Source organism: Leuciscus leuciscus (genome assembly GCF_965113295.1).
Source record: "Leuciscus leuciscus genome assembly, chromosome: 4".
Taxonomy (NCBI): domain Eukaryota; kingdom Metazoa; phylum Chordata; class Actinopteri; order Cypriniformes; family Leuciscidae; genus Leuciscus; species Leuciscus leuciscus.
The window spans coordinates 51,563,590-51,579,873 of NC_138728.1; the positions used below are offsets into that span (position 1 = coordinate 51,563,590).

The following is a 16,284-nucleotide window of genomic DNA, read 5'->3' on the forward strand; positions in this document are numbered from 1 at the left end:
ATATGATTTTGAAAATAATGTGGATCCAGAGACTAATTTATTTAATCATATTAGGGACTCTTGTCAGTATTACACTGAGGAACAACTTGATGAGGTACAAATTGAACAGGCATTTTCTTTTATTCATTTCAATTGTAGAAGTTTATCAAAACATTTTTCTGAAATCAAACATTTTTTGGAGACCCTTAAAGGAAGATTTAAGTTAATTGCTTTATCTGAAACATGGATAAAGAAAGGCAAGGAGGTTGATCTGAAATTAAAGGGCTATGATTTATATGTCACCAACAGAGCCAATAGGACTGGAGGGGGAGTGGCCCTCTATATCTATAATGAATTGAAATGTAGACCAGTTAAATGCATGACAACAGCCATTAATGATTTAATGGAAAGTGTTGCTGTAGAAATAGAATTAGAACAAAATAGGAATATTGTTGTTGCATGTGTATATAGAAAACCAGGATCAAAAGTGGAAACCTTCATGGATAAATTGGAAGAAATGATTCTTGGTCTAAATAACAAACGAAATCTTGTAATTTGTGGAGATTATAATATTGATCTTCTAAAGGTAGATTCACATATACAAAACTCAGATTTTTTAGAGATATTATATAAAAACGGGCTGTATCCATTAATAACGAAGCCTAGCAGAATAACCACAACTAGTGCAACTTTAATAGACAATATCTTTACAAATGTTTTGGAGAATCACATTACTAGTGGGTTGGTAATAAATGATATAAGCGACCATCTGCCTATATTTGCAATATTTGACTATAAGTTGCCTAAAAAAACAGTATACCAAAAAATATACAAAAGAAAAAGGAGTGCTGATCATATTAATAAGTTTAGGAATGATTTATTCAAACAAGAGTGGAAAGAGGTGTACATAGATGATGTAAATAAAGCTTATAATTCTTTTCTTAAATGTTATCTTACTCTGTATAATAAGCATTGTCCTGAGATCCTATGCAGATCCAAACAAAGGCAAAATAGTAAACCTTGGATAACAAACGGATTAAAAAATGCCTCTAAAAAGAAAAACCGACTTTATAAGGAGTTTATCAAATCAAGAACAGAGAATGCAGAAAAACGCTATAAGAAATACAAAAATAAGTTGACTGATATATTGAGACAAGCAAAAAAGGACTATTATAATAGAATGTTGCATGAAAATAAAAATAATATAAAGGCTACATGGAATATTCTGAACAATGTAATTGGGAATAAGACTGGACGAACGGAACTACCTAAATATTTTGAAAAGGACAATAGGGTGATTGAAAATAAAGATGAAATGGTCCATGAACTAAATCAATTCTTTGTAAATGTAGGACCTAGCTTAGCAAACGAAATACCAATATCTAGTGATCAGCCAGGGGGAGTCTGGAAAAGGGAAAATAGGATTATGCAGTCAATGTATCTAGGTGAGGTGACTGAAAATGAAATATTATCTGTGGTTTATAAGCTAAAAAACAAGACCTCAACGGATAGTGATGGTATTGACATGAAAATAATAAAAAACACAATTGATTGCATTATTAAACCATTACATTATTTAATTAATTATTCTTTTACAGAAGGAGTTTTCCCGGATAGTATGAAAATAGCTAAGGTAATACCTTTTTTTAAAACTGGAGATAAACATATTTTTAATAACTATAGACCAGTATCACTCCTATCTCAATTTTCTAAAGTGTTTGAAAAACTCTTTGTTAATAAATTAGACAACTTTATTGAAAAACATGAATTATTAAATGAAAATCAGTACGGATTTAGGTCAAATAGGTCTACAAGCTTGGCTATCATGAAAATTACTGAAGACATTACAACCGCAATAGATAGAAATAAATACACAATAGGAGTGTTCATTGATTTAAAGAAGGCATTTGACACTATAGATCATCAAATTCTCATTTCTAAATTATATACTTATGGAATTAGAGGAGTTGTACTGGATTGGTTAACCAGCTATTTACAACAACGACAACAATATGTTGAGTTTGACGGTTATAGGTCAGAATGTTTGAATATTGAATGTGGACTTCCACAAGGCTCAATTTTAGGACCTAAACTTTTTATTCTATATATAAATGAGATTTGTGAGGTTTCAAAAATGTTACACTATGTATTATTTGCAGACGATACAAAGTTATACAGTTCAGGAAATGACTTGAAAACCTTAGCTAATACTATAGAAGATGAAATGGTTAAACTAAAATTGTGGTTTGATGTAAATAAATTATCTTTAAATTTGAATAAGACAAAGTTTATGATATTCAGCAATAAAAGAAAGGAGGAGGTCAGCATATCCATAAACAATGTAAACATTGAGAAGGTGTCTGAAATCAGATTTCTAGGAGTCACCTTAGATGAGAAATTGACGTGGAAAAGTCATATATTGCATGTAAAAAATAAGATGGGAAAAAGCCTATTTATTTTGAATAAGGTTAAATACAGTTTACCGTATAATACAATGAAAATGTTATATTGTTCAATGATTTTGCCTTATTTAAACTATTGTGTAGAAATATGGGGAAATACATATCATAGCAACATTATGCCTTTATTTATTTCACAGAAAAGAGCCATTCGCATTATTTTCAAAGCAGGATATAGAGACCACACAAATCCACTCTTTATTAGGTCAGGATTATTAAAACTTAAAGACATTGTAGAATTACAAACTCTATTAGTGATGTTCAAAGCTAGAAGCAAAGCTCTTCCACATGACTTACAAAAGTTATTTGTTTTTACTTCTGAAGATGGAAATCACAGACGGCCGTATGACTTTAAACATCTAATAGCAAGAACAAACTTGAAACAAATGTGTTTGTCTGTTGCTGGAGTAAAAGCATGGAATTCTCTAAGGAAAGATATAAAAAGTTGCAAAAATATTTTGGAATTTAAAAGGAGTTATAAAAAGAAACAACTTGAATTATATCAAACTGAATTTTGATTTTGTTTGTATGTGATCATTGTAAAACGTTTAAACAAATATTAGATATGTTGGAGTTTGGGTGATGGTGGAGGGAATAATGCTAATGCCATCTACTATTTATGTTTATAAAGGGGGCAGATAAATATAAGAATATTATTCTTCCATCTGCTCCTTTCTGATCATGGAAATGTAAAGGAAAACTCAAATGAATTGTATGTGCCTTGTACAAATAATGCATTTTCATGAAAGGAATAAAAGATAAATGAAATGAAATGAAATTTATTCAGCTGGAGTTTATTAAATGACAGCCACTGCTGTACAGAATCAAAGTCATGTTGTAAAGAATAATTTATGTCGGGAATATTTGGTTTGGAGCAATATATAATTGTATCATCTGCATAAAGATGAATGTCACATCCTGAACAGCAGAGTGGCAAGTCATTAATAAAAATGGAAAATAACAAAGGCCCAAGCGAAGAACCCTGGGGTATGCCTTTATCTACACCTGTAAAATTCGACTGACTGCCCCTGAAGGACACACACTGGCGGCGGTGATGGAAATATGAGTTAAACCAAAGAAGTGATGAACGGGAAAGGCCAATTGAATATAATTTATCCAGGAGCAGATAATGATCAACTAAATCAAATGCTTTTGTAAGATCTAAGAAGATGGCACCAGTAAACATATTGTTATCAAAACTAGAAAAAATATAATTTGTAAATTTCAAAAGAGCAGTGGTAGTGTTGGTAGTAGGTAGTAGAAGTGTTTCCTGAAACCTGACTGGCATTGAGATTGTAAATTGTTATGAGAGAGATAGTTAGATAATTGATCGAAGATAATTTTCTCAAACATTTTCACAATACTATTAATTATTGAGATAGGTCTGTAATTGTTCATGTTTTGGGTGTCCCCTCCTTTATACAATGGAATGACTTTGGTACACTTCCATGCCAGAGGCACTTCACAGTTTAAAAATGACAGATTAAAGAGCTCAGCCAATGGAGAGGATAGGACATGTGAAGAAAGTTTAATAAACTTACCCTCAATGCCGTCAGGGCCAGGTCCACTGCTAGAGGATAACTTGCTAATGGCCAGCTGGACATCAGCTGAGCTAGCCTGTCGGAATGTGAAAGAACTATCGCAGGGCTGAGAATTAACAGTCGGCTCTGGGTGAAAGAGCGATGACTGTACCTGCGGTGTTTGGGAGAAATGCAAACTAAATGCGTTGGAGACATAGGCATCGATTTCGGGGGGGACGGGGGGGACGTGTACCCACCAGATTTCGTCATGAGTAATTTTGTACCCACCACTTTTAACTTCCGTCCATATTAATTTGACTTTTGGTTCGATTTTTTTTACCGTTTTCAGTGGTTATGAGGAGCAATATGAGAGAGAAATTTGGTAGTCATTGTCTGACCCAACAAAAAAACATTATAATATTCATTTTATTTTATTTTTCGTGTTCACATTTATGAGGGAAAAAACAACGTGTCAGTTCTCTGTTACGGACGTGAGCGCTCTGAAAGCGGCACTAAAAGACTGCTTTAAAACTTTCACAGAGACCTCAAACAGAACAGCTGCCTTTCTTTAAATTGAATTTCGTTTTGTATTAATTATATCTTAATTTTAATCAATGTTTCATGAACCAATTGCCTGGATTTAATAAATAAGAAGTAAATATAGCAGAATCACGACATGGAGGCGCCGTCTCATAAATGAACCGAAACTCAGCGTAAAATGCACATTCACAGCGTATTTAGACACATTTAGATGCATTCATAATCATTACTTTTACCGGTTCTTTGTGGCAAGCTTTATGCGTGCGGTCGTGCACTTGAGTGCGGCTATATTACGTAAACGCTCATTATCCTGGATCCTAATATATTTAGGAGAAAGATGGGGAGTTAAAATTTTCCAAATGCAATATATGATAGAATGGTCGCTGAAACAATCCGAGAGAACACCAGATTTTATTATTCTGTTGGGGTGTGTGACTAGTATCCAGTCAAGAAGAGATTTGCAACTTGGACTGATTCTTGTAGGCTCTTTAATAATTTGTGTAAAATTTGAACCATTGAACATGTTACGTTCCGTGAGAGTACAAGGATCAGTCCAATTTAAATTGAAGTCCCCCAATAGCATAATTTCTGATAAGTCACCAAGCGATGAAACAGTGGCTAGGATGTTTCGAACAGACTCTAGCTTGGGAGATATTGGTGGGTGATATATATTGCCAATTATTAATTGTTTATTTGCATGAAGAATAACCTTAACAAAGATACCTTCAAAAAGCTCAGGTTTCACTTTAGGAGTAATTAATTGTGATTTCAAATTTGATGAAATGTAAATGGCGACCCCACCTCCCCTGGATCCTCTATCTAACCTATATATAATGTAGTTGTCCAGTTTAACATTGGAGTAGAGCCAACTGGACATGTCTGATTTACAATAATGGTAGTGATTGGGGTAAGGTGAATATGAGAGCAAACCAACATGCAAATCACACGCGCGCACACACACACACACACACACACACACACAGAAAAAATAAGATCTTGCATTGAAACAAAGCAAAAATGTCAACAAATTAAATAACTGTCCTTTGCTCGCTCCCCTAAAAATAACACTACTGAGCTTAATCAATCATATTACTTTATTATATCAAGTGTCATTTTGATAGAATCCAGCTGATTTTCCAAACGTTCAAAGCGATGTCTTTTTTTGTCGGCTTCGGCAAAAAACTTTTGCAGAGTTTCTTCCAGAGACGCCATAGACAGTCTGCCGCACGAGGTAGTGTCAGTGCTTTCAGCCTGTAAATTCGCTGACTCTTTTGGGTTTCCCCTTTTCCCAGGCATGATCAAAGTCATAAAAGCAAAAAATTTGAAAACCATGAAGCAGGTTCTGCGCTTGGAGATCTTGATTTGCTGTTTTAGCAATTTAGGCAGGGAGAGCTATGAGCAACTGTGCCTCTACTCCGCCATCTTGAATCTGAAGTATGTATTTCACAGGTCACCACCTGCACTATCTCCATGCAGCATATATTATCTGTTTCTGTAGGCATTATTGTCAGACACCAGTTCGAACTGAACACTGCTAGTGCAGATTCTAACATTTTATTGTGTGAGATTGTCCTGTTTGTTGCCACCGGAGCATGAGCTCTTGAAGCTCTGCCCTCTTCTTGAAAGGGAAACAATTCTTGAATATAAAGTAAGGCTGACATTACTGAAATGATTTGATAAAGTTATATGGAACTGTAATGTGGTCAAGACATGACTGGAACTACTTTAGCTGTGGGTTTACTGGAAAATAATTACACAAATTCATCAACCAATCAGAATGAAGCATTCAATAGTATAACTAGAGCTAAACCTCTATTAATTATCAATTGGAACTTTTGTAAATCTATGAAATAATTAAAGTCAAACTAGTTTGTAATAAGTGAATATGGTAATGCTGTTTTTGGAGTGGTTTAATCAAAACTATTCCTGCTTCACATACTTGAGTTTTTCCAGTGTGCAGTTTGGATCCTCCCGTTTTTCAGAGAGCTCCTTGACTCCTGAATCTCCTGGGTGATTGTAGCTCAAATCCAGCTCTTTCAGGTGTAAGGGGTTTGAACTCAGAGCTGAAGACACATAACCACATCCTTCCTCTGTCACCATACAGCCAGACAATCTATAAAAACACACAGCAACAGTCCTCATGACTTGCACATTTATACCTACCTCATACTATACCTTATACTATACCTTATTTGTAACTGTGTGAAAAAAATAGTTTTAGTAGAAAACTACAAGGAGCTAATGACAATAAAACACAAGTAGTGACTAGTGATCTCTGGTTCGTTAACCTGTTAACCTGCAACCACACTTTTGAAAAATCCCCAGAAATGACATACCCAAACTGAAACAGATACAGTTCATGATCCCTTTGCACTAAAAGCACAAGTATGATCTCATTTGAAAGCTGACACCTGGCAGTTTATTGTAAATGTAGAATTAATTATTGTCATAATGAAAAAAAATAGTTATAAATAGCTTCAAAGTTTTGTAAAGTTATTAGAAATTTATTTTTCATGAAAATATAATTGAAGTTGGCATTGTATCAATCTAGAAATGCACTGCAGCTAAAGCCACATGTCTGACCATATTATATTTAAAATATGAAGATGATAAGTCTAAAACTCTGTATTTAGTTAAATGTTTTTCAAGATCATGTCATATGACTTTATTTTGATTAGACTCTAACATGCTACTGATGTTTAGTCATCATCTATTCAGTCTTTTGTCTCTATTGTTTTGTGGTGCAGACGAGCCCCAGTCTCAGTCTCCCCATGCACACATTCACACCTCTCCAGCCTGGTTATGGCTCTAAATATGCATTTCTTTTGTCTGCATTATAGTTACTAACGACTGGCTATTCACAGGCTATTCATAGGGTTTCAATCCCTAATTTCTTTTATCAAAGTTCTCACTTCACATTTGAAGCTGTATCAAATGCCCTTCTGGAATAAAGAAACATTTCAGTAAGCATTCCTATTTAGAGAAAAATCATAAAAGAATAACTGCTAGGTGGCAGGTGCACCTAGGGCTAGCTAGCATGTTATCTTAGCACACTATCAATACACGACAATTTTTTAGATTAAAACCATGTTGGTGCTCCAAACTTATCCTAATAATAATAATAATAATAATAATAATTCATTACATTTATATAGCGCGTTTCTCTGCACTCAAAGCACTTTACATAGAAGGGGGGATCTCCTCAACCACCACCAATGTGCAGCATCCACCTGGATGATGCAACGGCAGCCATATTGCGCCAGAACGCCCACCACACACCAGCTTACTGGTGGAGAGGATACAGTGAAAAAGCCAATCAGTATATGGGGATGATTAGGAGGCCATGATGGACAGAGGGCACTGGGCAAATTTGGCCAGGATGCCGGGGTTACACCCCTACTCTTTCGAAAGACATCCTGGGATTTTTAATGACCACAGAGAGTCAGGACCTTGGTTTTACGTCTCATCCGAAGGACGGTGCTCTTTGACAGTATAGTGTCCCCGTCACTATACTGGGGCATTAGGACCCACACAGACCACAGGGTGAGCACCCCCTGCTGGCCTCACTAACACCTCTTCCAGCAGCAATCTGGTTTTCTCAGGAGGTCTCCCATCCAGGTACTAACCAGGCTCAGCACTGCTTAGCTTCTGTGGGCAACCAGTCTTGGGCTACAGGGTGACATGGCTGCTGGCAAACTTACCTTATAACGCAAGTCGAGTGTTTTTCTGAATGGAAGCGGCTGACGCTCATAATTCATATTAAAGGTCGAACCACTTCACCAAATCGGACTGAATCAATCTAAACAGTTTGTGTCTTGAATCAGCACTGATCCACAATTTACTAAAGTTACTCACTTTTGGACGTGGCTGACAGTCCCTCCGACTCTAAATAAACCAATATATTATTTTAAAGGTGGAAACACAATGAATGGTTTGTAAAACTGTCAAACTAAACATTTATTTTGTTTTATCAATATTGCAATATCTTTTCAGGAACAGCTTATTCAATTTTTAAATAAGTTGACAAAGTTAAAAAACATAACCAAACTTTTGGCAAGGTTTTAACAGGGAAAAGTAAATGTTTAAAATGTATTAATCAAAACAGTTGAAACGCATCGAACATACTGGAAACTTGCTTCGACTTTTTAGTTTTGTGTATATTGTTTTATGGTGCTTAATTTAACCCCTTGTTCGGGTCTTAAATATAGACACCTTCTACCTTATTTTGTTTATTCTCAGGTTAGGTAAAGTCAGTCGAATTCGTTCTAAACAATAAGTACATACATTTCCATACTTACAATTCAGTCGAAAGACTGCTCCGTGGTTTAGTTCAGCTCAATCTTTTGTAAAACAGAGACTTAAGGCAGGCGAGCTTCTTAATTTAAATTAGATGTATTTTTTATTAACTACAGGTTAACTAGTTTACATAAAAGGTACTAATATATAAAATGAAAATAAAAGTAAATCAAAATCAAATAATTTGCAAGCTTTCATCTTCATGAAGCGCAATGGCAAGGCATCTAACACCGGAGAGGCCGTCCTTGGTGAATCAGCGTCTGACTTTGACATTCCTTACAATACTTTTTATAGTCCACACGCCCTCCGCACAGATTCAGTCCTTTACAGACAATCTGTCCAATCCGAAGTCTTGAACTGTCCTCCATTCTGGAAACCCCCTTGCAAACTCCATATATAAAGCTCTTTCCTTTGTTCTCCTTTGCTTGCTGTTCTGGACCCTCTGCCTTTCTCCTGCGTATCATGCTCCTCATCAAACGGGTAATGCTTGCCATTTCTACTTTGCTAAGATACATGCTTTTAACTGCTTAGTGTTACTTCTATCTACTGATTAAATGTTTTACTATGAGTACATCATTGTCGTTTCTTGCATGCATTACTACAATAAAAGGTTATTACAAAAACAAGTTGTGATGTCTTTCTTAATAAAACAGATTCACAATAAAGACTTTTATAACACAAGTTGTGGTGTCTTTCTTATACAACACTCTTTCTTACTAAATCATAAACTTGGTTAATAACATACATAAGCTTATACATGAAAGTCATTGGTTAATACAGAATAAATTGCATATATATTCCACTTACAAAGTTAAAAGTGTGGATAATATCATGTCAGCCTATATATATATGAGGCATTATAAGAGAATAAATTGCATGTTCACTTAACAATATATATTCAGGTTGCAGCAGTTTTCAGCTTATCAGTAGACTCAGCAGTAGTACTGAGCATGCGTGATAGCATTTACTGTCTGAACAAAAATGTTCAGAAACACGTCTGAACAGAAACACGTTTTTATTTTTAGTATTAGAATTGTGACATCTTCAGCTTTATGGTATACATTTGATGGAAAAGACTATGCCTAGTACTCAGAAAAAACTCATCCTCTCGGCAAAAGCTCCTAAACTGAGCAAGGTGGGCTCTTCTCAGAGCGGTCAAACTAACATGGCGGACAAGCCTCCTGGATTGTTAGCGAAGGCCGAGATTGACAACCTGCTCGAAAGGATTACAACGGAAGTCCTTAAAAAGGTTGAAACTTCACTCGACAGGAAAATAGATTGAGTTGTGCAGAGGCTCGACGTCTGTTCCTAGAAACTGGTGTGGTTGGACATGCGATTTGACGAAATAGATTGCCGAGTCTCAGGCGTGGAGCTTGCTATGACTTCACATGGTGCAAGGTTTACAGAGTTAAGAGAACAAGCTGGAATCCGCTGTGGAGAAAATTGACGATGTTGAGAATAGGAACTGGCGGTACAATGTTTGGATCATCGGTCCCCCAGAGGGCTGCGAGAGTAGCAACCCAGCTGCCTTTTATCAGTCCTGGTTGCCTGAGATCTTACAATTCAGTTGTTTCAAGGGGGATTAGTTAAAATTGACATATGTCATCGGGTCCCCTCGTGCCGACCACCAACGGATCAACGTCCTTGTGCTGTCATTGTGAAATTTCATTATTAGCAGCACAGAGCCCGGATTATGCAGGCTGCAAGGAAAGTGCACGACCTGGAGTACAATGGAGCCAGCATCATGTTGTTCGAGGATTTCTCCGCAGTAGTGGTGAGGAAGAGGCAAGAGTTTTTTCAAGTTAAACAACGGCTCAAGGAGAAATGAATTGCCTTTGCTATGTTCTACCCGGAAATTCTTAGGATTAAAGTGGACGGGTGAGAAAGGTTGTTTAAGGACCCAAAGGAGGTGGTGGCCTTTTTGGATGTCATTGCTTCTCGAGGCGGCTCCCCATCACATACTTCTACGGATTTAGTGACTTTCCGTGGATCCTGGTATCTCTATATCAGTGGTTCTCAACCTGTAGCCCGCGGGCCGCATGCAGCCCGTCAGGGATGCAAATGCGGCCCACAAAATGCTGACCACATTAAAAAATAAATTCCAGTTTTACAATTGAATAATTTTACAAAAAAATAATTCATTAACATGTGTAATGGAAATTTTTGATTTTCATTGATTTACAGTATTGATTTTCATTTATTTCAGTAAGACATTGAAATGATCCTTGCTGGACTGTACGTGGTCTGCCAACATATGACTAATGTGTGTGTGTTTTTAAACACTGGGAAACAGGTGAGACGTCAGGAGGAGGCAGCCCCTAGGGTCAGAGGCCGTCCAATTTAGAACTTGTGAGTTTGTAAGAATAAACTCAGCCGGATTAGATCACTAGCAGAGAAACCTTCCCTTGTTTAGATAAGGGCCTGTAAGCAGAAGACCTTGAAAGCAGTATAAAGACTCCTCTGCCCTCCCTCTCGTCGTCGCACTTGTTTCACAGACTGTACTGGTGACTTCTGTGTGGCAAATGGGCCTTCTTGCAAGAATAAAATACTTTTTAATGATCATTTGAATTTCAGAGTGTCTCTTACGCAGTTGATGATTGTTAAATGAATTTTTGCCACAACACATGCTTTAAGAAATATCCGCCTGGATCTCAGGATAGAGCTCTCAAGTTAACTTGTCTTGGAAAATGCAATTACTAAAATCGTTTGCTCCTGTTTGCCTCGTTGCTTCTGCTGCTGTTGCGTTGGCTTGCGTCTGTAAGCTTCGTATTTCTTTCTGTTTTTAATCATTATTTACTATCATTCCTTGTTGTTTATACTGCTAAATATAACTTACTCAACATCACACATTAACCTGACATCGCTAGCTTCAATCTAAATCGTTATTGCTAGCACAACACACTAGTAATTCGCTAGCCTGTTAGCGTGTCATCCGTGCACTCTTTATTTATTTATTTTTCTCTTGGGCCTTTTACGAGTCCATCAAACAACTTAGGTGAGTAAGACCAGTCAACAAACACGGTAAGTCATGTCGTCTTCTCCTCGTATTGTTACTTGCACCTCATGCAACATGTTTAGCATATCCGCTTTAGATACTGCTTTGGATGCGACTAGCTTAGTGAACTCTTTACATTGTTCGGTTCCGGCTGAAGCAGAGCCTGTGCAGCAGGGCAATTGGGTGACGGTGAGGCGCTGTAGTCGCGGGACAAAACACTGCTCTTCTGTTCTGATTACAACATCAAACAGATTCTCCCCACTTAGTGAAACACCCACTGAGAATCCTGTTGAATGTGCCCTAGTTATTGGCGAATCTATTACACGGAACGTGAAAATAGAGCCACCAGCCACCATAGTCACATGTTTGCCGGGAGTCAGAGCGCCTGACATCAAAGCAAATTTAAAAGTGCTGGCTAATGCTAATCGTAAATTTTCTACGATTATTATCCACGTCGGCACTAATGATGTTAGACTCCGCCAGTCGGAGATCACCAAAATTAATGTTAAAGAGGTGTGTGAACTCGCAAGTACGATGTCAGGCACTGTAATTTGCTCTGGCCCCCTTCCTGTTTGCAGGAGTGATGAGATACTTAGTAGATTGTCCTCACTCAATGGCTGGTTGTCTAAGTGGTGTCCTCAAAATAATATAGAATTCATAGACAATTGGAAAAGTTTTTGGGCCAGACCTGACCTGTTGAAAAGAGATGGTATTCATCCCTCCTGGGATGGTGCTGCTCTTCTCTCTAGTAATATGGCACATAGTCTTAGAGCTCAAACATGACTTGGGGCTCAGGTCAGGAATCAGATAGACTGGCTTAACCAACCGTCTGCTAGCTGTCTCACGTCACCAAGGTCAGATAAATCCCATCACATAGAGCCTCTTTCACCTAGATATCATCATATAGAGACTGTGTCTGTTCCCCGAATTAGGACATACAAAAAACTTCCAAACCCATCTAAGGGTAAAAACTGAATTGATGTTCAACAAATAAAAAACAGATATAATACAAATGAGCAAATGTTAAAGCTTGGGTTGCTGAATATTAGATCCCTTACTTCAAAAGCACTTATTGTTAATGTTATGATTACAGACTATAATCTAGATGTGCTGTGTTTGACAGAAACCTGGCAAAACCAAACGATTACATTACTTTAAATGCGGATGATTTCTTGTTGTATCTGGAATCCCCCAAGCAGTCCATTTCTAAGCAGATAAGACTGGATTAGTGAGTATAGTTTGTTTTCCCAGATATAAGATAAACTTTTCAAAAAGTGAAGTTATGCCTCTTAATAGTGCGTATAGAACAGACCCTAATATATTGCAACCGTTCCATTGGTCCACAACATTGTTCTCCTATTTGGGTTTAAAGATTTCTCGTCGATTATCAGAGCTATATAGTTTAAATTTTGTCCCCCTTTTACAATCAGTGAAACATAACCAGCAGACATGGTGCGGCCTGCCTTTATCATTTAATTCAATTTAAATCTAAATTAATAATCTTCTGCGCCTTCTCTATATATTTCAAATGCTTCCAATCAGAGCCAATTTATATAGCTCAATAATTTAATTCATATGGGCAAAGAAAAGACCCAGGCTAGGGCTGGGCGATATGGCTGAAAACTGTATCACGATATAAGTGTTTCATATCGGTCGATATCGATAATTATTGTTTTTTTTTATTACCTATTTAAAGGACCAGGAGACATATTACATTTTAAAAAAAATTATATTAAACTTAACCTTCCTCTGATTATAATTCCCTCAGTTATAAAGTCAGAAATGTCAACACAACACGCCGCGTCGAGTCTAGGACAACTCGAGGTATCACACACCGGACGTGCACTTTCTCAGTTTATGGCCAGCAATATTGTTATCTTTAAGGACATTATGAAATTAAGATAATGTCTGTACTATGTTCTGATTGTACTATACAATTAAATACAATCGTTGCTAAGTCTGCAGTCTGAATTCACTTTACCCCAGATCGTCCGTTAACTGAATGAATTAAGAATCTCACCTATAAATCCGATAACATCAGCAATTTTCATTCAGTCAGCTCATTTTTGTGAATGAATGTAAAACGATTTTTTTTTTTATTGATACTGATTACGTCTCTATCGCGATACATATCGTTTTATCGCCCAGCCCTAACCCAGGCTGCAGTATAGTGTGTTGTGTTACCCTGTCAAAGCAGGCAACCTGGCAGCTCTGTGCTTTTCAACATATCTGCTGACTGCTCAGTCTAGATTTCTTTTGGAATGGTTCATAAATTATCCGGATTCCATATGGATTGGGTGTGAGCCAGCGACATTGAATGGGATTCCGCTATACAACTTGTTATATTGTATATATCGAGGGCTTGGAACCAGAGGGGCATAAGTGGCATTTTGGGCGAAAATGAGTTCTATATATCAAATTAAAGGTCTTGATGAGCTCTATCTAGTTGTGCCAAAAAGACGCATCAGAAATCAACCTGTATTGAATAAAGCAACAAAGCAACAAAGACCTAACACAAAAGTTTGAGCATTGTTTGGAGCCAGAGGGGCGTTTGTCCACTTACGCCCTTCTGGCTCTAAAAAATACATGTATGGCCAACACATTGTTTGGAGCCAGAAGGGTGCAAGTGGCATTTGACAAACTTTACAGGAGAGCCAAAACAAAATTTTGACCACACTTCAATCAACTGTATTTATTAACCTTCAACCACAACATTGCAACCACATACATACTTATATGAGTAAGTTCTTAAGTGAACATATTATGGCATATTAACACGATGAACATATTCTAAAACCTTGCAAAATCTTGAAAATAGGGCAAAAACATCAAATACACCTTTTTGGCACCAAACATTTCCAATTCTTCTAAAGAAAAATAGGGCGTATCTGCTGATCAATGCAGAATGATTGGTCAAAACATTGGTTAAAAACACTCTAACTTCATAACTTTTCATTTTATTTAAAATACTGTATACATAGTCATTTAATTTCATCATTTCAAACAGTTTAACATTTAATTTCAAACAGTTTAATTTCAAAATTTATTCATGAGTTCACATTAATGCATTTCATTTCAAACAGTTTAACATTTAATTTCAAACAGTTTAATTTCTCTTGTTTATTACACATTTCACTTTTTTGTTCACTTTAGTTGAACTAAAAACTTCACTCACTGCCCACTGTCAGAGTGTTATAGATAGCGTTGCCACCCGTCCCGGTTTTCCAGGGATTGTTCTCTTTTTTGAGCGACAGTCCCGGAAAATTTATATTCTTTCCCGGGACACGTCCCGTTTTTTTGTGAAAATGTACTTCTAAAGTAGAATTTCCTGGTTTCAAATTAAACCATTTCCTTCTACTGTTACTGCAGAGCTGCCACACGCTCTCATGCCACACATCCATTTTCTCACGCACAGAAAAATCGCGAAGCAAAGAGGACACTGACACCGACAGAGTAGACAGAGCAGGTTACTTATGATATATAAAAAAATCTCAGCTCTCAGATTCTGTCAATTTTATTACGAAATTCAAACAATAAATACAGTTTTGGCGTATGTAAATGTGACGTGAAAGATCCCTAGTGGCACGTGAACCGATCATCTCTACTAGCTAATAGTAAATAAACACGAACGAACAATGTTAAAAGAAACAGTACAACTTACCGAAATGTATATTCCTCATACATAATATCGATCAATCAGTGTTTTTCAACCGCGGAAAGGGTCAATAAAACAGCTGGAGAACAACTGTCACATAACATTTACCTCAGGAAAGCCATTTGATGACCATAATATGGGCTATAGCACGTTAGTTGGCTAGAAAAAAAGAGCTATAGAGAGCATTTTTTTTTTTGCTAAACATGTGTAGGCTACTATATTACATATTTATAATATTTTTACTTATTAAATAAAGTTGTTATTATAATAAAAAACGCATTATATTTAATTTGCTGATATATTTAAAACCAGCTGATAGGGCTCTCTATGTTTACAGCATTAGGTGAGATTTTTTTTCTTGAGAAAAATGAATGCCTATCTTGTGTATCTAATATTTATCCAAATTAGTCAATTAAATCAAATCACAAGAATTGAACTGAATTGCAATACTGAACTTTGTTTCAAGCCATAATAAAAAACGTAGCTTACCAGAAATTGTACAATGTAAACATTGTAACATGTTGTCACTAAACCTAATACAATTCAGTTTAGTTACTAAATTATTTTGACAACCACAATACACTTATTGTGATGCAAGATTTTTTTTTTTACAGTTAAAAAATTTCAGTTAAATATAAAGGAAAAACAGCGCTGGAAAATCATGCAAAAACAAAGCGCGAAAAAAAAAAATCATCTGAGTGTCCCGGTTTTTCACAAATCAAAGTTGGCAACCCTAGTTATAGAACTCTGCATAACAGTGGGGAATACTCCCATTGGTGCACAGGGTGAGTAGGTCTTTTTTCTTTAAGGCACTGATCCCTGGAGGACTTTCATAAAATG

At 36.5% G+C, this 16,284-nt stretch overlaps 3 protein-coding genes across 3 annotated transcripts in view; 1 reads left to right on the top strand and 2 right to left on the bottom strand.

Moving 5' to 3' along the window:
• Positions 1-16,284, bottom strand: part of LOC309496971 (protein NLRC3-like) — a 316,482-nt gene that overhangs the window by 239,003 nt on the left and 61,195 nt on the right. The window lies entirely within an intron of this gene.
• The window catches only part of LOC309496969 (protein NLRC3-like), a 213,465-nt gene that overhangs the window by 55,986 nt on the left and 141,195 nt on the right, over positions 1-16,284 (bottom strand). The window contains exon 8 of the mRNA XM_082167167.1: positions 6,438-6,611. Coding sequence (XP_082023293.1) covers positions 6,438-6,611 — 174 coding nt within the window. The remainder of the gene's footprint in view (positions 1-6,437; positions 6,612-16,284) is intronic.
• Positions 1-16,284, top strand: part of LOC309497034 (uncharacterized protein) — a 221,368-nt gene that overhangs the window by 9,876 nt on the left and 195,208 nt on the right. The window lies entirely within an intron of this gene.